The following is a 25,320-nucleotide window of genomic DNA, read 5'->3' as shown; positions in this document are numbered from 1 at the left end:
CCTCAAGTACTTTATTGGTACACAGAAAGAAGAAAAAAAGGTGTTTGAAAGAAGTACTTTCGACTTTTGGGAACTTAACTTTTGACTTTATTTTTAAAAATTTAAATAGACGTAAAATTATACAGAATAAAATCAAGCGGGAGAAAACAAAGTACATTAAAGCCTACAGTACAATAAATTATAGTTCTTTTAAAAAAGATAGGCAAAACATGAAAAATGAGAGGAATTAAAACTCAAATTATTATCAATCATATGCATCAAAAGTAGCTTTGAAACTAAAGAAAAATCCGTTTGAAACTGCAGCTATACCCTTCTTTGTTCGCCTATTCATTTATAACTTTCTACTATCTTTTTAAAAGATTGGAGGAAGCAGTTTTGGTGCATATCATATATATGGTGCTGATTGAGTACAATCTGGTTGTAGCCTGATTCATGGATAATCATTCAAATCATAGAGTTTATATTCTCGTACTCAAAACATTGGTTTCCAACGTCTGGAGCCCCCAAGCTTAGTATGTTGCAGTCCACCGTCGGGTATGAAGCTGTGGTTTGAGGCAATAAGGATAGTGGTTGTTCCAGAATAGGCCAGACAACCAGCTAACCACACTGCCAGCAACCACTGCCGCAGCCCAACAGATATCTTCTCGTGGATGCGGCAATCGCACCTTACATTCCAGAAAATGCATTTACAGATTTCTTAAGACACTAATGTAAACGCACTTCTGGAACGGAGGTACGGCAGCTGACTTCATCTTCAAGTCTTTTCATTTGTCACCATCCATCCTTGTCATTCTGTTTTCGGATCCAGACATTATATTTAAGCTTGAGTTAGTACCACATAGTTAAATTATCGTTAGAAACAACTTATATTAAAAAGTAATTTTTTTTGTAACGAATCGATATGTAAATGGGCATAAATGAAAAATTAAACGTTAAAAAAATAAATAATTTCTGAAACTGTTAAATTCGAAAAAAGATCTTCAAAAGAATAAAAAAGGGAACTATGTATGGTTAAAAAAAAATCTAAAACAAATAGATAAAAAAATAAACTTTTTTAAAAATTTTCTGAAACAAAAAGAGTTTATGTTTTAAATAAATTAATCATAACAGATTTCAGACCTATTTAAAATTGTAAATAAATAACGGGAATTAACATTTTATAATTCAGCAAATAAATGTTAAAAAGTAACCGTTTATGATGAGCTGAGTGGACGAAGGTTTTAAGTGGCGTTCCAATCAATTTGAGTAAATTAGCTTTTAGTTTACAATAAGCGTTGACAAAAAGATATGAAGATTATGCCTTGCCTTTATTTCTTTTAGCTGACAAAATCTATCAATTAACATAACTCATTTAAACGTGTTAGCGTTTGCTCTTTTGGCGTTTAAATTTTCTGCCAAAAGACAGACTTTTTAAGGTAAATCTGTTTGTTGCCAAATACCTTCTTCCATTCGGAAAGCCCTAAGTATCTTCATCCACTGCAAAAGTCAAAGACTTGACAAAATAAATTAATATTATATTGGTTATATAAGACGTGACTTTGGTTATATAAGAGGAAAATAAATTGTTTTTTTTTATTTTTATGTCACTAAGGAGGTTTTTTTACTCAACTCTTTAAATATGACTTTGTGGTTTGTTAGATAGAACGACATATGATATTTCATATGTAAAAAAAATTTTAAAAAAATTGTCCATAAAAAATAATACATTTTTAAGTTTGTAGGAAATCAACGTGACAATGATTTTTAATCAAATCATTAACACATACTAATTTAAGAGTTATAAGGTTTTGAACACAATGGTAAAAACCATGGTTTTTACCTTCCAATCCACAACTTTTCTTTCCTTAGTCCAAAACTATGATTAGACTTAATAGAACTTTCATTTAAACAATACAAAAAATACTAAGAAATTAACAATTAAAAAAATACAAAACTAATAACTTATTAATTTAACTATGATGAAATGTAAATCCATGTCTTTCAAATATAATTAATAAAAAATAATTAATGAAAATGGGTTGTTTTTATCCTTCTGACCCGAATCGTTCAGAACTAGATATTTCAGTATATTTTTATGTGAATAATGCAATACAGTTAAGAATAAGGGTAAAATTGTAACTTTTCATTGAGAGCTTTTCTTTGAAGTACTCGTATATTAAAAAAAATTAAATACAAATAATAAACTTGACGAAAAAAAAGTTTTGAATATTATTTGAGTTCATGCAATGAATCTTTGATATAATTATATATCTTGAAATCTATTATCTCCAAAAAGCATTCAATAGTAGGATTTCATTAGGTATAGAATAAAAATTAAATATCAGTAAAAAATCTAGTTTAATATTTATTTTTTATATGCAATAAATTCACAATGACCGATGTAGTTATAAATGCTTTAGCTATCGTAATTATAAGTTTTGGATACTTTTAACACATTCATGAACAATAAATCATACGTGTCCGTTTCAAAACTTGTACTGGGCATCTAAAATCACAACCCTGGATAAAATAATTCAGAGATAACAAACAAGAACATGAATTATACATAATTTTAATGTTTGATAAAACCACCCAAAGCTTTCGAAATTTAAAATTTTTGTTGTCCTTTCTAAAGCAAAAACACAATTCAATTCAATACACAACACAATTCAATTCACAAAAAAGGAATAGCATGGCGAAATATGTTACACATTAAAAATGCATGGGTGCATTGTATGAAAAAACTTTCTACAATGATTAATTCAAAATATTGCTTTTGTTATTAAGAGTGTTATAAGACTTAAGTTATAAAAGTTTGTTATTAAGAGTGCTTAAAAGTGTGTGAATCTAAAGCTTCAAATTTTTATGAAATAGCAAGAAAAATATTCCAATAAATCACTAATTCACTTCCTTTTTTTTCAGTTCCATTCTTTCATTGGCTATAAAAAGAGCCATAACAAACAGTCGTTTTAGTAATAGTTGAGAAACAATAAATGATTCTGAGGTTTTAAAATGGTAAATGTGTGCCAAAAGAACCACTATAAGCTTTAGAGCAAATTATAATTATTTTAAGCTTTTAGGTATGCATAAATTTTTGAAAACATGATTTTTTTTATTATTAATTTGTGTAAAGATTAAGAGAAGGTTTTTGTTAGTAAGATGTTCGTAAAATTAATCAATATACTATTACTTTAACATTTTTTAAAAAATTCATTGATATAACAAGTTGCACATCTGATTCTCAATTAAGTTGCAACTAATTTGAAAAAAGTTATTTTACTTGAACGAAGTTCAGATGAACTTTCTAAATTTGGTAATATGGAAATCTTAAAATTGAAATTTAGTATTTCGATGTGCAAAACAGAATCAAAACGGAACAATTCCGAATTGAATGAATAATCAAACAAATTATAACCCATACTCTTATAACAAGATAAAAAATAATCCTGACAAAAAAATAGCGATTGTAATTAAGTAAATATTAATACTCTAAGAACACGGTTAAAAATTAAATAAAAAATTATCAAAAGGAAAGAAAAAAAGAAATAACCGTAAGAAAAATCGTGTGTACAATTACATTATTATACATTTAAAAAAAAAAAGAGGGAACACTGAAGAGCATTCATCTTATGTTAAGACTTAAACGCTCAAAGATACAATATTAATGGTTCGAGGGGTTGGCCTTAAACGTACAATTAATATGCAAAGTTAATTAATTACTCTTAATCTACATACGATATTTGCAGTTACATTTACGTAATCAGACACAAAACTGCACTCCCCCTGAGTAGAATTTTTTTTATTTATTTATTTTGGACACTCAAATAATGGGTGTAGCCGCACTCTGCAAAATATGATCCCAGTAGTTAAGCCGAAATAAGTAAAACAGTATCTGAGCAACGAAATTTAAAAAAAAGCTGTATTTAAAAACTTACATTTCTCGAAAACTATTCGACCGATTAGGTTAAGACTTTGAATTTTGCTATTTAACATTCATATCATTGTTTAAAATGATATTACAATTTTTATACCACATATGATCATTATTATAATTCATAATTATAAAATCTAATTTTGCATGGAATTTTTGAACGTTGTGTTCTATAATTAGTAAAAAAATAAGAGATAAAAATAAATTCAATGAGAGACGCAAATGTTTGGAGAATAACCATATTTTGTCAGTGCAACCCAAACAGAAGTCGGGGGAAAAAATACCCACATAGGAAAAAAAAAAATAAAAATACGACAGTAATAATTAAATTTGATAGACACAAAATTAAAAAGATTCTCCATTTCAATAACTATTTGATTGAAAACTGACCTAGAAAATGATATGAGTGACAATAGAAATAGCGGTAAAAAAAATATTACACCTGCTATTCTAATAACGTTTATTGTGCAGCATATGAATTTCACGAATACATGTTATAAATTTCATATGCTAAATAAAATTTCGTAGAATACAGACAAAATTACTAAAAACATAAAATGAGTTATAGGAAAAATATTTGATATCATTTTCATTATACAAATTTTGACGATTACAAACAGAAAACACGTACCTATAAATTCACTGGAATATATAAATTGATTTTGAGATCGATATTTACACGAACCACCATGCAAGAAGCTGAAAGCGAATTCTAAAAACGATAGGTTATCGGTAACTGATAATATTCTTTATATATTGTGAAATGAGCCAGCTCATTTAGAGAACCGCCCTCATTTCGTTGGATATGGGGAGTTTTATCATCTTTAGAAGTATTCAGTGCAAGAGGATAACAAAGAAGAACAATACAATGCATAATCTCTCTTTTAAATATTGAGAAGATAATGCATTGGGATTAAACTTAATGAAAATAACAGGAAAAAAAATGAAGATAAAATTAACTAGAACAAAAACGATTAGTAATTTTCTACAAAAAAAAAAAAAAAAAAAAAAAAATATTTGTCCTTATACTAGTGAAAAATGTATAAGAATGGTACATCGGGATTAAGGTTCAGATTTCAAAAATGAAAAAATATGATCATAGAAAATGTATGGAATTAATTTCAGCGGGAAAAAGGGGGAATAAACTAATTTAAATTAAGAGTGTTTTCAAGTTATTTTATTATCAAGTGTAGAAACTACGAAAGCAAAAAATTTTATGAAAGGCATAAACGTGTAGTGTATTATGAATTCACAGAATAAAGGAAATGGTAAAAGTTTAATAAACGAAAACTGATGCCAAAAAATAACGAGAGAAACATAAAGTAAATATTTTCAGATTTTAAGTGGCCAATTTTAATGTTTTAATCCATCATAACAGACAGAGAGAAAACATAGGAAGTTACGGGAAGTTTGACAATTTTTTTTCCATATTTAAAAAGTTATTTAGCCAAGAAGCCCCAGAAAGCAGCATGGTATCAAAAAAAATCATAAATATTTTCTTAAAGACTCATGGAGAAATCATCCGTGATTTCGTTTTTATCTAGAAAAGTAATTTTTATATTTTTACATAGCTGCCAACACGAAAAGGAAAAAATCCAGTAGATTTTACGAATTAATATAAATTTCATGATAATTGAGGCAAAACGTACTAAGCATTTTACACATAGGGAATTTTAGGATTTTATAGACATCAAAATCGAAAAAACTGCAATATTTTCTAGTTATGACTTCACATTAACCCCATGACATACGAAGACGTCTAGGAGACGTCATTTGTTTCTTATGTCAAAACAATAATTGACGTGTTTCAGACGTCTTCAACACAGAGATGCCAACTTGCTCCGGACAGCAAATAAATATTTTAAAGTGGTAGTTTATCAATTGTGATTCTTAATTTAATAAATTCAATTTAGTAGATTTTTATCCACCACGATTTCTAAATAATTCGTAAGCTTACATAAATCACCACTCTATAGTAGTTATCCAATGCTATACCTTTTAAAAAGCAAGCAAAAATAGTCAATTATGTGCAAAATTTAATTTGTAGTTAATTACCGTTTTTTTTATTATTATTATTATTTTGGCACGTCCGGAGCAGTTGGCATCTCTGTCAACATTCCGTTACGAGTTGTTGCTTACAGTGCAATCTGAGATCATTTCTATATCAAGAAATGGTATGTCAAGGCGCTGTCTTGAAATGTTCTGTATCATGTTTAATTATAATTTTGAATAGTAATAAGATTTATTAATTCATCAAAGATAGTCAATTGAATTTCATAAATGAGGCTTTCTTTATTATGCATTAGTGACACTTATTTAAATATTCAAGCAAACAATAATCTGCACAAAAATTCCATTTGAATAGGGATTTCTTTAAGGAAAACTCAATTTTAGGGAATTTTCTAAAATGTACAAAAATCAGGAAACATTTTATTAAACCAATAGACTAGCAGAAACTGACAAAATCCAGTAGTCTACTGGAAAATCCAGCAGAGTCGGTAGCAATGTATTTATATTTATTTATTCTTTGCCAATTATTTTCTTCATAATGTCATTAACTTCCATCTGTCGTTAACTTACATAAAAAAAAAATATTTAATTTTTTTATTATTTAGATGAGTACAATAAAAGACAGTGTATGTCTATGAGTACCTTTCAATTTTTTTTTTCTAATTTATTTATGAAGTGGCCACGAAAAATGTAATTGGTTTGACCCATTGTACCAAATCAAGGATTTTGTGAAATAATCCTTGCCAAAGAGAAAATCAAGAAAAGACGCAACATTGAAAATAAAAACTTCAGAAAATATTAAGACAGAAAAAAAGCAAATAATAAATTTGTCGTTAAGCAGTCGTTATTGTAAATAATTGCTACGAAGTAAATAGATTTAACAATTTTGATTCGGATTTTTTATGTTCCATCATGAAATAAATATTTGATATTTCATTAAAAAAATATTTGAAAATTATAGATGTAATCTTTTTTTACATATACAATTATTGCTACGTATGTTTTAATAACTTTTTTATCTTCTAATTCCTGTGAATCAAACTTCCCTCAAAGTGGGCCACACCAATACCACTATCCGCCAAGTAAGAGGTTTGATTTTGTTATTACACACTTGAAAAATCTTTAATAAAAAGCATTGTTCATAATTTTAGAAAAAAAATATGCATTATATCAAACATGAAAAGCTATAAATTTAGAACAGAGAGGAACTAAAAAGCTATTAGCTACTGGAAAGAAAAAAAGAAAATTATAGCGAAACAATCATCAGCGTTGATAAACGGCAAATACTTAATAAATCAATATTAATTTGGCAATCAAAAACTATTCTTTGTATAGTAATAATATGATTTTCAAATAAATTTGATAATGAAGTTTAAGGGCATTAAAATTCTAAAGAGATAGACCGCCTATCAAATCAAAATGTTCTTCATGCAAAAGGAAGGAATATTTTGTGGAAAATAATATTTTACCATAGAATAATTTTGCATATCTTTACATAAATAAAAGGAATTAAAAGTATGAATTTAGACTTTAGAATTATATATCTTTCCTGTGTTCTTCTTCTTATTATTATTATAATTAAATACAGGTTTACACTCGTTTCAGGAGAAGTTTGCCCGAGCATCCAAACATTTCAGCACGCCACTGGGTTGTTCCTCAAAAAGGGGTTTTTCCCGTTTCAGTTAGCATCTAACAATTGCCCTCATATATCACTTTAAATTTGAGCATTCTCAAAGCCTTTTTCTAACAAGATAATTTCCTCAAATTTTTAACTGAGTTAACTAAATTTTTTAAGTATATCAAGAATGTGATAACCGTTACACATAGGATTTTTTATTGCATTCATATTTTTCAGTAAATAAATGTTTCAGTCAAAAATACAAAATAAATATTAGTATTGCATTTATTTATAGCACAATAACAGTAGCATTTTAAGGCAAAATTTAAATAAAAAAATTTTACCCCATGACAAATTTTAAACTAACTTCCTCTTAGTAAGCGGTAAAATGTAGTACGACCTCTCGCTTCGGATCTTGGCGAGATAGGTGATAAATTACAATACAATAAATTACTAGACAGATGCGGTATTGCTAACATTACATTTTTTCCTTTAAATCATAAGCATAAGAGACCAAATACAATTCGGAGTGCCGTGATGGCACAGGGGATAGAGCGTTAGCCTTTCAATGAGGTGAACTCGGTTCGAATCCCGGTGATGGCTGGTCGATACGAATCCCGCATCCGGCTCGCAGCGACAATAGTGCTGATGTAAAACATTCTCAGTGGTAAACGGATGATGGGCTAAAATCACCTTGCCGTTAGATTAACCGTGGAAGGTTTTTCTCTCCATGTAACGCAACTGCGGGTTAGTTCCATCAAAAAGTGCTCCACGAAGGCAAATTTCTCCCAATACTTGATCCAGGAGTTCCTTTGTCTTCTGAATTGGGATCAAAATTATCAATCTACCTAGTTGAAAATTAATAGCTGTAAACCCTAAATTGGTTCGGCTGTTCAACGATAATTATAATATAAAATACAATTCGGTGAGCCATGGCGGCTCAGAGGATAGAGCGCTCGCCTCCCGATGAGGTGAACCAAGTTCGTATCCCAGCGTTGACTGGTTGATACGAATTCTGCTCTTGGCTCGAACCGATCACAGTGCTGATGTACATTATTCTTAGTGGCTGGTGGATCATGGGTTAAGAGTCCCCTTGCCGTCGAACTAACCGTGGGTAAAAACTCAGTAGGACTAATAGCAATTTAAAATGATTTTATGTACAGAAAGTACATAGCTTGACTTATACGCATCTGACATATCTATATAGACAAATAAAGTATTGTTTTCTATGTGATTTTTTCACGCTGTATCGAACAAAACCAAACACGACTCATTAGAACTAAAAGATGACTCATGTTTCAGTTCATGACTCTAGGCATTTTTTGCTTACATTTATTACTTTTGTTTAATATACTAGTGTACACTTTTTACAATGCTATATCAGAGCTATCTAGACAAGTCGAGAATTGTTCCTTATGCATCTTTAATTGTGTATTTAAATTCGAGTCCATAGGATAAATAGTTTAGAAGAAAAGTGTAAAGAAATCTAGAACAAAAATAGTACTTTTTATACATAAAATCGCAGGAACTTTTATAAACGGTCGTCTTGTGCTTAAACTCATTCAATACGGTATAAGACATTACATAGGAAACAGTACTAAGGTTGCTTAGATAACAATTCTGATGAATAATTAGCTCATTGACTCGTGTTCTGTTTTATTTGATTCATTTGTCTAGATAGAAATGTCACCTGCTTAAACAGATATATGTCAAACATTGTACTTCATGTATAGTAAATTATTAAAAATGAGCTATTAGTCCTACTTCGTTTGGTACTTGGTCTTGTTTAAAGCGTGAAAAATACTTTCTTTGTATAGATCAGCGGATCCCAAAAAGTCTTTTTTTTAAACCAGTAATTATTTCAGAAACCTGTAACTATGTTAGCATTTAACCAATAATCTATTATTTACTTAATATTTCTGCTATTCATATGAAATCATTTAAGCAAAACACCAAAGGAAAAAATATTAAAAAAATTTAAAATAAAATTTTTTTCCAATTACAATATATTGAATAAATTGCGAAAAGGTTATGCATTTATAAAATACGTAATTTCATCAGTATTTCTCATCAAACTTTAAATTTCAAAATAAAAAGACCAAATTCGATTATGAAGAATTATTTTTCTCAGATAACCATACTCATTGTTTATACCAGTTCTTTTTCAAAAACTATAATTCAGTCTTTTTTTTTTTTTTTTTTCAATTTCTACTTATACATAAGCCAAAAACTGCTCTGACCTGCGAATTCAACTGCTTAATATGAAAATTTTTCGACTGTTATTGATAAAAGAATAAAAAAAATTTCATTCTGCCCATTGAATGTTTCCAAATTACTTAGGAATTTTTGTGTATGTATATATATATACATATATATATATAAAATAAACCTGCCAATAATCGTCTTTCTCGTTGACTATACACGGTTTAAAAGGGAGGAGACAGCAAAAATATAAAATTAAAAATTAAACAAAAATAGTTTTAAAAAAAATTTAAAAAAAAAAAACAGATGGTTGCTAATAACTTTTACGATATACTAATTCGTAAAGGCCAAGATTTACTACAATCATAATTGTACATCTCGAAGATAATGCCACGATTATCTTTGTAATAATTTTTGATGAGCTGAGTTCGAAACATTAAAATAACAACTGCAAACAATCAACAAATACGGTAACATGGTTTGGTACGTTTAAAAAAACACTCGGTTCATCGTATTTCATTTAATTGTTTTAAATAAACAGAGAAAAAAATAAAACTGAAAATACCAACTTTCCGTTTATAATTTGCCAAGATTCGGGAGTTCAATCACCTCGGCATAAAAAAGGATCCATAACAAACAAGAAAACTGACGAAAGAAATAAGAAAGATTTTAATTAACCATTGAACGCTTTTTAAATTTTTCTAAAAAAACATGAAAAAAAAGCGACATCTTTTTTCGTGGGACAGTTTGATGTTACACGACTTTTAGGCATGTTTTCAACAAAAGTTACAAGAATGACCTTACCTTAATCGTATACTCAAACCAGATCAATTGGTGATAGGTAGAAGTGCGAAAAAGAGCTCATAATAAATCCCATCACAATTTATACCACATATCGATTGTAAGCTCGCGAGCAAGAGAACAAAACAATAAGAGAGAGATTTTTAGTTGTGTAAGGTGGAATGAGGGAGAAGTAAAAAAGAAGAGACTGTGTCCCGGAAACAAAGACCTCCGCCGAAAGAACACCAGAATAGAAAGATAGTTGGCACAAGAAGAGACACAAACTATGCGCGACAGTAGGAATTGGAGATGAAAACAATCGGGCAACACACGCATCGGAAAATTTGTCGGAGACTACTTATTTTATTTATTTATTTATTAATTTATTTTTTAAATCAATTTTTTTTAATTTTTTTAATTTTTCCACCTCCGCAAATAACGATTTTCTTTTCAATGCATCCGCTCACATAATTCTTCGATTACAAGCTTCAGAAGCATAATTTCCAATAAGTCTGCATTACTTTTTCATAGCATTTCAGTTAGAAGAATAGATAGAAATTCGAATGAGAGCCTCAGTTTAAATCCAAAATTGGGAGGACGCGTCTTATAATGTGTGTCTTCAAGAATTCCCGTAAGAAGTAATTTTGATTTCATAAAGTTAACAACATAGGGTTATGTATGAAACTGTACATCAGGTATATAGCCTCCACGGTTTTGATGGCAAATACTTACTCTTTTGATGACATTTTAAACACAGAAATGAGAATGGATTTTGTTTATACATCACTAAATTCCCTTCTTCAAGATGTGGGGGGTTAAAGGCTTACCCAAGATTTCAAAAAAAACAAAAAAAAAATTCACGCTGTTAAACGCTGACAGCAAATTCAATCTTAAAATATAAATTTTTAAAATTTACCATATAAATATTTCCTGATAAGAGTCAAAACAGGAAAATATTTGATTCGGGAATGATTCAATATTGTCTAACAATAAAATTCATTTTTCCATGTAACGCTCTTTTAAATATAGATGAACTGTCTGTCAGCTGTCCCAGTTTTTTTTTTTTTCTTTGCTGGTAACATTTTTTTGAAATGCTAAGATCGAAGCTTTCAAATTTTTCTCCTTCTTAAATTTCCAGAATAGTCAAACCCTTCTAATTAAGTTGAAACTAAAAAATGATACATTATAAACTTTTTTAAAAATGTGGAAAAATATCATTCCTCACTGATCTATGCTGCAAAGGCATTTAAATTTAGAAAAAAAAAATTAATACAATATAATAATTTTATAAGAAATGAAACGTGGATAAAAAACGCATCGTAGGCTATCAATTATACTGATTAAAACAGACTAATCAATAATGAAATACTTCCCAAATGAACTTAAATCACAAACCACTATTTCACTTTAATTATACCTGTAAATCATAATTGTTAATCAATAACAGCAATAATTCAATGAGACAGAGATTTTGTTTCTGATCATTGTCCTTTAAAAAAAAAGGGTCCCCCCCCCTTGTCTTAAATGTTCTTCTTTTGCATAAAAAAATAAAAATAAATAAATGTGACAAATATACATATTTTGCTCAGAATGTATTAAGAACTAAAGCTTCACTAAGTATGTTTGAATTTAAAAAAAAAAAGAGAGAAAAGAGCATACAAAAAAATGCAAAATGGAATTATATATGACTATCTGTATAGGGCAAAATTAAGGATCGTCACTGGCCGACTAAGCTTAAATGGCGGGGAAAAAATTTCTTCTTTTTTTTTTTGCCTATCACCCAATGACCACTGCCTTTTTTTTTTTTGCCTAAAATTATTTTAATGTGCATTTTAGTACTTTTTAAATAAATATGAAATTATTTTGAAAATTTTATAGTGTTCTAAAATTACTTGATTTCGAGCTAGTTTCTTAATTTTTAATTTTTATTTTAGAAATATACCCTGTAATGTTTAGCATATTTTGAAAAAAGCTTAAAAAGAAATGCCCTACATTATTATTATTAGGATTTTTTAATTGTTTAAAACTTTAAATTTTTGAAAAAGTAAATGGAAACTGGCTATTTCGTCCCATACCTCTCTCTCTGGTTTCGCAAAAGTTATGATACAAAAATACGCTGCATTTTAATGTTTTCATTTTTAGGCTTTTTTTAAAGGTCAAATTAAGTTCTCAACTGAAATTCAGAAAATATAGGTAAATAAATTTTTTGAAATTTTTTTATAAAATAGTAATTGACACAGTTTTTTAATTAGGTTGCCTGGCAAACAAATTGGGACTTCTTCAAGGGCCACCCAAGAGCAAGAGAATCCACATAAAAATTTAATATACAATAAAATTAATTTGATAGGAAAGAATAAGACAGTAAGAAACTATTATAACAAAGCCTTTTTTTCAACTAAATTATATTTGTATCAAATATTTTATCAAGTACTTATATCAAGTACTTAATCCAGATACCCGAATAAATGATAAATCATGAGAAGAGCTAATTACAGCTATTTATGAAAGCACGATTGGTGCGCTAAAACGCCAAATGTACCTAAAACCATTGCTTAATAAACTACAGTAATGGATAATTAGTACTTACAAAATTTTAATAATTAACTAAGTCTATAAAACCAGTCATTATACACCGAAGAGTCATTACATTATGATAATTACCCTGCTAATAACATGTAGGACCACCTTCAGCCCTCAAAACTGCTAGCACCTGCCGTGGCATTGATTCCACAAGGTGCTGATAGGTAGTCTGAGGTATCTGGTACCAAGCGCTCACCAACTGGTCCTGCAATTCCCTCACATTGCGAGGGGGTAGCGTGGCAGCACGAATTCGGTTTTCCAAGTAGGACCACAAATGCTCCATTGGATTAAGGTCAGGTGAATTTGGGGGCCAAGACATGACTTGAAAGTCACTGGAATGTTCCTCGAACCAATCCATGACGATTTGACCCTTAAGACATGGTGCATTATCCTGTTGGTAAACACCATCCCCCGCAGGAAAAACTGTTGCCATGAATGGGTAAACCTGGTCTGCAACTATGTCAAGTAGCTTACAGACGGCAGGGATTGTTCTATGAGGATTATGGGTCCTAATGTGCTCTATGAAAACATTGTTCCTGGGCGAGAAACCATGAAAACTTGGGCGAGCCCATTGTTATAGATGGAGGGTGGTCATAATGTAATGGCTCTTCAGTATATATTGATATTATGCTACCCTCGACTGATACCCTCGAGAAAATAAATAAATAAAAATAGCATAAAAAAATCCATTTTAAATATTACAAAAAATGAATAACTGAATAAAGGCAAGAAAAAGAATGAAAAAAAAGTTCTTAAGGTTTTACTTATTGCTACAAGCACTTTAAATTTTGACAATTTTTCCTCATATGTACTACATATTTTCATGTGAAATTGTCCATTTGCCAAAACAAATTACAAAACGATGGTAGATGGTCTATTAGTTGAAACAAATTACAAAATGATGATTGTTGAGAATTAACGTTTTTCTGCAGATTATAGAGGGAAAAAAATCGTATTTTTACCAATAGATTAAAAAAAATACAAAATCTTTGAGCTGAGCTTACGACCTAAGACTCAGTGCAATTAATAAAAAATATAAAACATAAAAACATGATTTTATTAAATGGTTAGAAAAAAAAATTTCCGACAGAAAAAAAATAGAAAAATAATGAATGCAAACATTTGTCGCATATGCAAGTATACTCACAGTCTTGAAGCTTCTGATGCACCATCGTCTCCTTCTATACGATATATTTTTCCATAACATACATATTCGAATGAGTCAGCTCGTGACGGACCCCCTTCGCCGATGTTATTCCACTCACCATCATCGGGTAAGCCACTTTCTTTCAGAGTAGAAGCAATTACCAGACGGAATTTATCTCCTAAAATAAATAAATAACACTTAATTTATATTCATTTAAAATGCCACCTAAGTGAAACCATGGATAAAAGAACATATAACTAGAGGGGTCCACTCTCTTCTCACAGAGTCCGCCAAACCCTGGAATTAGTCCGGATCACTTCACAATCTAAGCTTGCTTTGCTCACTTATTGGATATTACTCTATTTTAATCAGATACTCCTTATAAAATTAATTTCTAAAATGTGATACATATTCTTCCAAGGCCACCTTTAATTCATATACATATTTCGGTACTATTCCGTATGGGTTAGTTACAAAAACTATTACGACAGCACCTATATTAGTACATTAGATAACTACAGAGATGCCAACTGCTCCGGACACGCCAAAATAAATAAAAAAACGGTAAATAACTACAATGTAAATGTTGCAAATATTTGACTATTTTTGCTTGCTTTTCAAAGGTTATAGCATGACATTAGTACTATGAAGTGATGAATCATATAAGCCTACGAATTATTTAGAAATAGTGGTGGATAAAAATCTACTAAATTGAATTTATTAAACCAAGAATCACAATTGATAAACTACCACTTTAAAATATATATTTGCTGTCCGGAGTAAGTTGGCATCTTTGTAACTATCCATAATTAATTTAAGCATCTCTGGCGTCGCTAATAGTTTGGGGATTTTTTTATAGCCTCCTGATACAGAATAGTACCTACATTTAATTCGTAAAATGTGTAAAAACCAAAGAAAAAGATAAGAAAACGAAACAAAAAGCACCAAAACAAAACTTTTAAATTTCAATATTTCAACAACGTTATTCAACACCAGCAGCATAAAAGTGGATTATATTTTAGTGTCATTCTATTTTGACAAACGAAACTTTCAAAGCCGATTTTACAGCTCTTTTTACTTCAAACTTTAAGATCAAAAAATAATTTATATTCATGTGTGTGGATTTATAAGGTAAAGTGCACACACCTTGAATAACTTTGGATCTAACGATAGGATTTTCACATACCGGGACTTGAACTTTATAGTTCACAGGGAGGGGGGAACCTCACATATCAGGACAGAGGAGTAGGTAGAGAAAGTGACCGACTCCGACTCCTAGAATTTCAAGTTTAAAAACTCTGACTCCAACTCCCTCATACGTATGTAAACATAAATACATGCGTTACACTTTATTTTTTCCAGATGCTATGGGAAAAGAAATGATTGTATAGCAGATTATTTACAATAATTAGCCTTTATTATGAAATGGAAAAATTAGCATTAGTAATTTTAGCTTCGGAAAGATCTTTATTAGAGGACCGTAGTTCCGATTTAATAAATTTCAGACTTGAAAATTGTTGTTGTTGTTGTTAATTTACGTCGCACTAGAGCTGCACAATGGGCTATTGGCGACGGTCTGGGAAACATCCCGGAGGATAATCCGAAGACATGCCATCACAATTTTGATCCTCTGCGGAGGAGATGGCACCCCCGCTTCGGTAGCCCGACGACCTGCGCGCGAAGTCGAGCACTTTACGGTAGCACAGTTTAACGAGGACCAATACCGCACACCCTCGGTCCCTACGCAGACTGATCCAAGTGGTCACCCACCCGCACACTGACCGCAGCCAGTGATGCTTGACTTCGGTGATCTGCTGGGAACCGTGTCTTAACGATCAGTCCACTGCGGGACGACTTGAAAATAGTATTTCCACACTAATTTGAATAGGAGTTAGAGCTGTTACTATTCTATACTACTTCTTTCAACTTTTCAGGACAGATTTGTATATTATAAGTTTTAAAAAGAGATTTCTTGTAAGGAGTAATCATATTTCTCTACTTCTTCAAAGGCTGTGTACAAATCTTTGTATTTTTCATTTTTATATCTAAAGGCTCTTGGTTCTTTATTTTCATTCAATTTGCCTTAGCTTTTCCAATATTATACAAATATTTCTCAAAATCTAATTCATCATTGAACGAGGATGATAGAGACTCAGTTGCAATGTTAGTAGTCTGACAGCCCTGATTTGGATGCTCCAGTTGTTCTGAGAATAATTTCAGTTTTAGTGAAAGTTCATACATGTCTTTTTTTGCCTTTTTAATTTGTCCGTGATTCAATATACTTTCGGTGTACACATTAATCCTAGTAAGATACCATTGTCTAGTGAGCTTGTTTTTTTTCTCTTCAGTTGTTTATTAATGTGTCAATAAAATAGAAAATTTATAAACAATAATTAATATAGATAGTTCATAAATAAAAATAATAACTTAGTTTGTCATTATTTTTTTTAAATTAACTTTAATTTCAAATTCAAATTGTACAACAACAACTGGAGTCAGAGTCAATGTGTTTTTAGCCAAAAAATCTGCCTTACTCCGATTCTACGACTCCGAATCCATAAGCCTATCAAATATACTAATTTGTGCAAACAATATTTTACGTTACGAAATCAGACACAAAAACGTACTTTCGCTGAATAAACATTTTTTCCCCGACAGATTTGGATTCCTTACCCTCAATTTTCAATATACAATTTTTTACATTATTTTAAAGAATAAATTCAATATGGCAAAATATAACGAATATATTGTACGAATCAGTCTAATATTTCCTTAGACATAAATTTTAAAAAAAAGTAGTACAGTTCAAATTCGATTTCTCGGGAAAATTTTGCCATAGATTTAGGAATAAAAAAAAATTATAATTCTGAAAATCGCCCGGATTTTTAATAAAAAAAAGCCTTAAAAAATGGGTTTTTTAAACCTATAAAAAATAAATAAAAAAGCCCTCATTAATGAAACTATTGTTTAAATGTCGAGTAACTTTATTTTGCAAACTAAAATTGCATACAACTTTCTACTGCTCTCCTATCCCTTATTAATACAATACTTTCTAGATTAAGGTTAATATATACTCCTTCCCGTATTCTGAAGGTCAAAAATGCAAATCAATAAATAAGAAGGAGAAAAAAAACGCTTTTTATCAGATTTTATTTAAGAAGAAATAGCACATACAGTTTAATTTTTTCTTTAGAGGAGAGGGATGCGGCAATTTAGTCTTTGTGTAAAAATTATGGCAATGTGATTTTGAATTTAAAAGGGAAAAAAATAACAGCATGCTTTATCCCGTCTCGCATGTCAAAAACCGTAACAAAATGATTCTCATACTTCGTAAATTCCTTGAGTACTGGTAAAAAATTTTAGAATTAGGGAACTACTAACCATATATTGTCGCGCAGAAAGAAGCAGGGTCGAGATGATTGATTACACTGGTTTATTGAACACATCTAATATGTTGTTGTTACTAATCCTTCATGACCTAGCAACAGCTAGATCTGGTCCATGTATTCTAGCAATGGCAATAACAAGAAGTGGAGATGTTTTTAGGTCTTCCAAACCCAGACCCAGGCAGTCCAGGATATGCTCCGGAGAGGCTGGCTCTAAATGACACTTATTGCAGGTTGGAAAAATTTTGCAGCCGGAACTAAAAGTCATTCTTTTAAGATGGCCACTATTTAGTCTTGAAACTGCTGTCATATCTGGCCGATCCCCTTCGAGCTCAAGAATACAGCCGGGGCGCTTTCTACAATACCAGTGATGAGCAGGGGGAGTTAGCATTTGTTCGCAGTTTCTGTTCCACACAGAAGAAATTTCTTTGAAAGTGAGGGAGTCGCGACTAGTCAAAGTCTCTATGGAGCCTCTTTTGGCCAACATGTCAGCAATTTCATTACCTGATGCATTTACGTGAGAAGGTATCCACTAAACGTGAATGTCTCGTTTTTGGGACATGTGTTTTAGTTTTTCCAGTATTTGTAAACCTACTTGGTCACTGATCTGATGCCAATTTTGTAGGTGCTGAATTGCACTACGACTGTCACTAAGTATCCAAATGTCCTCAGAGCCAGTGCAGTGTTTTCACTACAGCGCGAGAACGCGAGAATCTCGCATATTTTTTTATATTCTCGCATTAAAAAATGATAACCGCGAGAAATTCGCGCATTCTATAAACCTATTTCAAAATTCGCGAATTTCTCGCATTTTGAAAAAAATTTCTCATTTGCGCCATTTAGAATAAAATCCGTTTCACTTTTCTTCCTGGATCTTTTATTATTTTCAAAATCTGCCCCATTATCTAGCTTCCATATTTACCAGTATTGTTCAGAAACTTTAAGAACAACAGTACACCATCCTTCCGAACCACGGAACCTCTTTCAGAACGCATTTCTCTGCAACCACGTGTTTACCGTAGGTAAGGTTTCTTCATGTAAGATGTTCAAATTTTTTGCTCGTTAATGTAAGATGGACAAATACCTTGTAAAGCCAATATCTTCTACTCCGAAACGGACAAATGAAAATGAAACAAATGTGGGTAGAAACGATAAAAACTAAACAAATACGCATTTGAGCAACCTGATGAGAATAGCTGATGAAAAAGTAGATGTAGAACATTTTCCATTTGATGATGCTGCAAAAATATTCAATGCTTTAAAAATTAGAAGATATTAAAAATGCATTATGATTAAAGAAATAATTTTTTTTTCAAGTCTCTCGGTGTTTTTTTTTTTTTTTTTAATTTTTGAAGTCTCACTTGACTTTTTGAAATCTCACCCTGTTTTTGAGAAAGGGTGAGAAATTCTCACCCATTTTTTTTCTGAGATGAAAACACTGCAGTGTCACTTAGGATGGTTTCCAATCCGGCGTCAATGGCGATGAGTTCGCTCCTAAAGACCGAGCAGTTATCTGGATTACGTCTAGAAAGTTTTAAAGAGTGGTTTTTGATTTAAAAAAATTCCGCTTCCGGTCTGACTAGGGTCATTTTTGCTTCCATCGTAAAAAATTTTCATGGCATCTTTAGGGATGTTGCTGATGGCCTCAAGAGCCAACAGTCTCAGATAATCAGGTACTTGTAGGTTTTTGTTCGTGTAGGTTCCCAGATCAGTATGGAAGAATACTTTGGGCAAGCCTTCGACAGGACAGATGCATGACATAAGAGAGGAAGGCTACACCTCTCTACATCTAATATACAAAACATCTAACACATCTAATATACATAAAACGATGTAATTGCGTTTCTGCTTGAAACGCATGAACTCACATGTAAATAAATAAGGAACAGAAAATAACGTAATGGAAGTCACTAGAAATTTTCAGAAGACATTCAAAGAATAAATAAAAGCTTAAAAAACATATATACATATTTACATTTTCTTTCAACTGGGAGGACAGAACTCAGAACCTCTGCTTCGCCAGGGCAATGACTTTTACCGCTCGACTATTCAGACATACATCATAACATCCTCTTTTGAAAAAAAAACAGTGACCTCAGTGTTTCACTTTGTGAGACCTCTGGAAAGGGTCTTGGTGGTAGGACCTTGGTATTCTACCTTATTCTCGTTTTTAGTTGGTGGGAGAGGTTCCTACGATCTGCAATTTTCCTTATCTCCTAAATTTTCGGTTTCACGTGGTACATGATGGATCATAGTATGGTTTCATGCGCACCACGTTGACGGTGTACGTAGTTTTACGCTTTGATGAAGATGCGACGTCTTCGACTTCATACGTAACCTGTGATAGTTTTCGTTTTATTCTGTAAGGTCCAAAATATTTTTTTAATAAATTTTCAGACAACCCTATCTTCCGAACAGGTCTGAAAATCCAAACAAGCTCTCCTGGGGCATAAGACACTGGTTGGTGTTTTACATCATATAGCTTTTTATCTTTTTCTTGTCTATCGATTGTACGTATACGAGCAAGTTGTCTCGCTTCTTCTGCTTTACAAAAAATTAGTTTCAAACCCAGGTTGATGAGTAAATATAGTATCTAAAGTTGTTTCAGCTTCATAACCATGGTGAAGGTAATATGGCGTAAAACCGGTAGATTCTTGTTCGGCGGTGTTGTAGGCGAAAGTAAAGAAAGGTAAAATAATAGCCCAGTCTTTTTGCTCAACTTCAACATACATCGATAATATATCAGCCAAAGCATTGTTAAATTTTTCTGTCATACCATTTGCTTGAGGATGGTAGGCTGTTGTAGTACGATGATCAACGTTGAAGAATTTAAATAATTCCGCTACCACCTTTGAGAGAAACACAGTTCCATGATCAGAGATTAGGACTCTCGATGAACCATGCTTCAACAAAATATCCCCAAGCAGGAATTTCATTAGTTCAAGAGCTTCACAGCATTGGGGAGAGTTTTTGTTGTCGCAAATCTGGTCAGATAATCAGTGCAAACTACGATCAATCTATTTCCATGAAGTGACTTCTGAAAGAGTCCTAGTAAATCGATTCCTGTTCTGTGAAAGGCTGCTTCAGTAGGTGGTATTGGCATCAAGCTTCCAGGTTGCATTTGTGGTATACGTTTGCGGCGTTGGCATTCTTTACAATGAGACACGTATCGTCTAAAACTACAGTAAAGTCTTGGCTAATAGAATCTTTTCCTTATTCGATCTAACGTTTTAGCAAAGCCCAGATGACCTGCTTGTGATGCCAGAATTGGCATACACATATTTATTTTCTATCTTTTAAAATATCCTTCATTACTTAAGCTTATTTTTATTAATGGAAGAATTACTTTTAAAATAAATCAAAAACTTAATCTTTTTAAACGAACATAAAATATTTATTTCTTCTCTTCCAGATCAATGTAACGGATACTTTCTTTTTATTTCATTATTATGCTGACATATAAATTCACTGTCGCCTCTAATCGAAAACAAAAATCTATTTATAACTTTTTATTCTAATTTTCCAACGGCTAAATGTTTCGGTTGCATGGTTATAATAATTCACATAAATTTGTTGGCGACTCGTGATCGCCAAGGTGTTCTTCTTAACCCATGTGGACATGCTAGTTGGCTTTGTTTTTGGCTATGATATATTATGATAAATCGCCAAATTTTGGATCTCCTACCCATACTCTTTCTCTGTCCGTTGAGAATAAATATATTCACTTTTAATTTCAAATTTGTGGAGGCTGGAGGCCCTTTGGGCCTCCCAGTCTTAATTTTCTAACGGTCAGAAATGTTGTTCTGGCTTTATGATCTCTCAATAGAGAGTATTCTTATTTCATCCCTTTAAGGGATTTCTTATTTTTTGAAGAAATGGCCATTTCATAATTTACAAAATTATGCTTAATAAAATCTAAATTTACATTCAACGATTTGTACATCATTTCCTGGAAACGTTATTGTTTTTATTCATTCAATATTGGCCAAAATGAACATTCATAATTCCACTATACATTAACCACGCCTAATGAAGGAAGCAGCAAGGCTTTCATCATTATAAAAATGGTGCCTAATGACGGGGAAACGTATCTTTGAAGAAAATTGCCAACCATGTATAATCCATATTCCTATTTGCATCCTGTTTGAAACTCCAGCCGATGTCAAAAGCTTCAAGATCCTGATGAATATCTAATCTACTACTGTCCAGCCCTGCCTACCAGTGAGTTTTCCAGCAGTAGATGTTTTTAGTAGAAAAACGAGTCTTCTGTGCTTCTCATATTATTCCAAAAGATTGAAATCAATTTCTATGGTGTTTTTTTTTTTTTTTACCTCTTCAAAAGTGTGAATTCCTGTTTCATCAGTTCTCCTTTGGATGTTATTCAAGAAAGTGTTTCTCACTTTGAAAAGATGAAAGTCAACTGTGTGTGTATCTCTCAACAGTGAATTTTTTTTTCTCTCTCTCTTTCATCAAAATCGGAGAGATTTTTTTTACACTAACTGCAGTGCCTTTTTTTTTTGCAGTAAAATTTTTTTAAAATTACACAATTATAAGATAATTGCATTTAGTGCTTTTCAATTTCTAACTGACTATTTTACAGATTCAGTACTTAATATTTTCAATGCATAACATTTTTTAAAGCAATTATTTCTTATTCTCATTAAATATTTTTGGAATTAATTTTCATTTAATATGAATATCTTATATTCTATTTATTTTAATGATTACAATTTATTATTGCTGTTATATTTTCATTTTTAAAAATGATTATTATTTTTCTTAACTTGATATTTTAATTGGTATAACTATTTTTCATTTTTATATATCTATATATAATTTTAAGTTATCTGATTATTAAATATGTCTAAACGTAAAAACAATATAAACTTTCATATCCAACCCTTTGCTGGTGATCCAACCACATTAAAGTTTTTCTTTCTTCAATTAGAAGATTATGTTAAGATAAATTCTTTAGATGAAAAACAAGCTATTGCAACTTTTAGATCTTTAATCTCAGGCAATGCTTTAAAATTTTATATTGAAGAACCTTCATTGGTTAAAATGAAAACACTAACTGAAATAAAACATAAATTTTTGGATTTCTTTAGACAAGATGATAATTCATCTATTTTTGCTTTGAATAATATTTTGTTGAAACCTCAGGAGACAATAAGATCCTTAGCTCATAGGATAAACATAACTTTCCATAAAGTGTATCCTAACTTAAATGATTCAGATGCAATTGATACTTTAAAGTACACGCATCTAATGGGAGCTCTTCCTCATGATATTAAGATCACAATTTTGAAAGAAAATATAAAAACTTATGAGAATGCTGTCGAAAGAGCACAACAACTTCAGAATATAGACTCAGCTATTAACAATCAATTTAAAGGTAATGATGAGATCTTAAATCTAAATTCGGAAATTTCAAATTTAAAAGAGCAGATAAACAATATTGTTTCAAATAATAATGATAATAAAAATAAATCTGAGGGAAATAAGAGACAATTTGAAAACAAAAATAGAAATTTTAAATCTAAAACTTATTCGAATAGTAGTAATTATCGTAAAGCCCCTTATCATAATAACCAACATACCTTTCGGCAGAATTTTTGTGTTTTCTGTGGCAAGCATGGTCACATTATGAAATTTTGTAGAGAATTTTTGAATATTTCTCAATCGGATGTGCAGATTAATCAACATAATAGAAATTTTCAAACTCGAAGGAACTTTAGAAGCAATAGATTTTACCCCAATAGAAGTTACCAAAATAATAGAGATCACTCGTATAATAATCCTAACTATAATAATGATAATAGACAACAAACTTATCCAAATCCTAATGCCACCACTTTTAACCCCAATTTAAACTAAATTTTAGCTCAAATAAGGCTGATGCATTTGAGCTATCACCTAATATTTTGTCGTCAGCTAATAATAAGTCGAGCATTAATGAAAAGAAAGATAATTTTACCCAAACAGTTAATAAAATAAAAATGCAAAATGAATGTTTTACTCAAACTAATGAATTTAATGAAATTATTGCAAATGTACACAATGAAATACCTAGACTACCCCTCATTAATGTACAACTTAAAGATTATTCTGTCCCATTTCTGATTGATTCGGGCTCTTCTCTTTCAATAATTTCTAATGAAACATTTAATAAACTTAAACATAACATTAAATATAAATATATTTCACGTTCAGTTTCAATTAGTACTATAAACTCTAAGGTTTCATTTCTAGGTTGTATTCAAATCTCATTTAAAATTAACAACAAACTATACAAACATACACTTTTTGTTACACATTTAGATAATTCAGTTTTTGAAGGGATATTGGGATATGATTTTATGCTAATGCATAACATTCAATTGTCACCTAAGGGCAATTTTATAACAATTAATGGCGAAAAAGTACCATTAATAGGACAAAAACAAACTACGGATAATGTAGACATTGATTTTGATGGAGATATTGTGTCGGATATTTGTGGAGAGATTCATAATGTAAATAAACAAAATCTAAACAAACAAAATTTGGACACTAAACAAAATGGACAAGCTGTACTAAATCATAAAATTTTGTTGAATCCTGAAGAATATATTTATGCTAAAGTAATAGTTAAGAATCCTTTGAATACTAACGTAATTTTTGAACCAAGTATAGACTATAAAAATATTGAAATTTATTCTTCAGTACATAACTTAGATCAAGTTAAAAATTTTCATGGATTCTATAACAAAAAGAATAAGTACTATGCTTGTAATATTTTTCTTAAAAATAAATCTGAAGAGACTTTGCATTTAAATAAAGGACAAGCTATCGGCCAAATGTATCCTATAGATACTATCCAAGATTATGACTATTCAAAATTAAATTTAAATGATTCTATTGCCAATAATCAAGAACTAGACCAAACTAAAAGACAGGAATTTTTAAATTTAATTGTACCAACAAAAGATATTGTGGACTTAAGAAAAAGGGAATTGAAAGAAGATGATTTCCAGCTAGGTCATCTTGATGAAGCAAAACAAACAATTTAATAAATCCAATCAACATTACTTCATTGATTCTGACACTAAATTATTAATGTATGTGCATATGGAAAATGATAGAGAATTTCCTGTCATTGTTGTTCCTAAATCCTTAATATCTAAAGTTCTTGCAATAATTCATCTTCCACATTTTGGAATTAAGAAAACTTACCAATTTTTAAAATGTAGATATTTTTGGTATGGTATGTATTCAGATACAGAAAATTTTGTTAAATCTTGCCCCAAATGTATGGAAAATAAACATCATAGAATACCTCACGCTCCTTTACAAAATAATTTTATTCCCAAAAGACCATCTGAATTTGTTTCTTTAGACATAGTAGGACCTTTTTCTAATCAACAATATATTTTAACTCTTATTGATCATTTCAGCAAACATTTAGAACTTTTTACATTAACAAAAATTACTACCGAAGCTGTCACTGATTGTCTTTTTGCATATATTTGCACTTATGGCAGACCTGATATGATCTTAACAGATTTAGGTACTCAATTTACATCAGAAATATTTGAATATTTTTCAAAATCATTAGGAATTAAAATGAATCACACTACTTGTGCACATCCTGCCGCTAATTCTGTTAGTGAACGGATTAATACCAGCATAAAATCAACAATAAATT

The 25,320-nt window shown here is 30.7% G+C and overlaps 1 protein-coding gene across 1 annotated transcript in view; it reads right to left on the bottom strand.

Annotated features, from left to right (window-relative positions):
* Positions 1 to 25,320, bottom strand: part of Polr2H (DNA-directed RNA polymerases I, II, and III subunit Rpb8) — a 59,169-nt gene that overhangs the window by 316 nt on the left and 33,533 nt on the right. The window contains exon 3 of the mRNA XM_016061844.4: positions 14,248 to 14,425. Coding sequence (XP_015917330.1) covers positions 14,248 to 14,425 — 178 coding nt within the window. The remainder of the gene's footprint in view (positions 1 to 14,247; positions 14,426 to 25,320) is intronic.

This window comes from Parasteatoda tepidariorum, chromosome 3 (genome assembly GCF_982258835.1).
Source record: "Parasteatoda tepidariorum strain Cologne lab strain chromosome 3, Ptep-v5.0, whole genome shotgun sequence".
Classification (NCBI taxonomy): Eukaryota; Metazoa; Arthropoda; class Arachnida; order Araneae; family Theridiidae; genus Parasteatoda; species Parasteatoda tepidariorum.
Note: the sequence above shows the minus strand (reverse complement) of the source record. Positions and strands in the feature narration are given on the sequence as shown.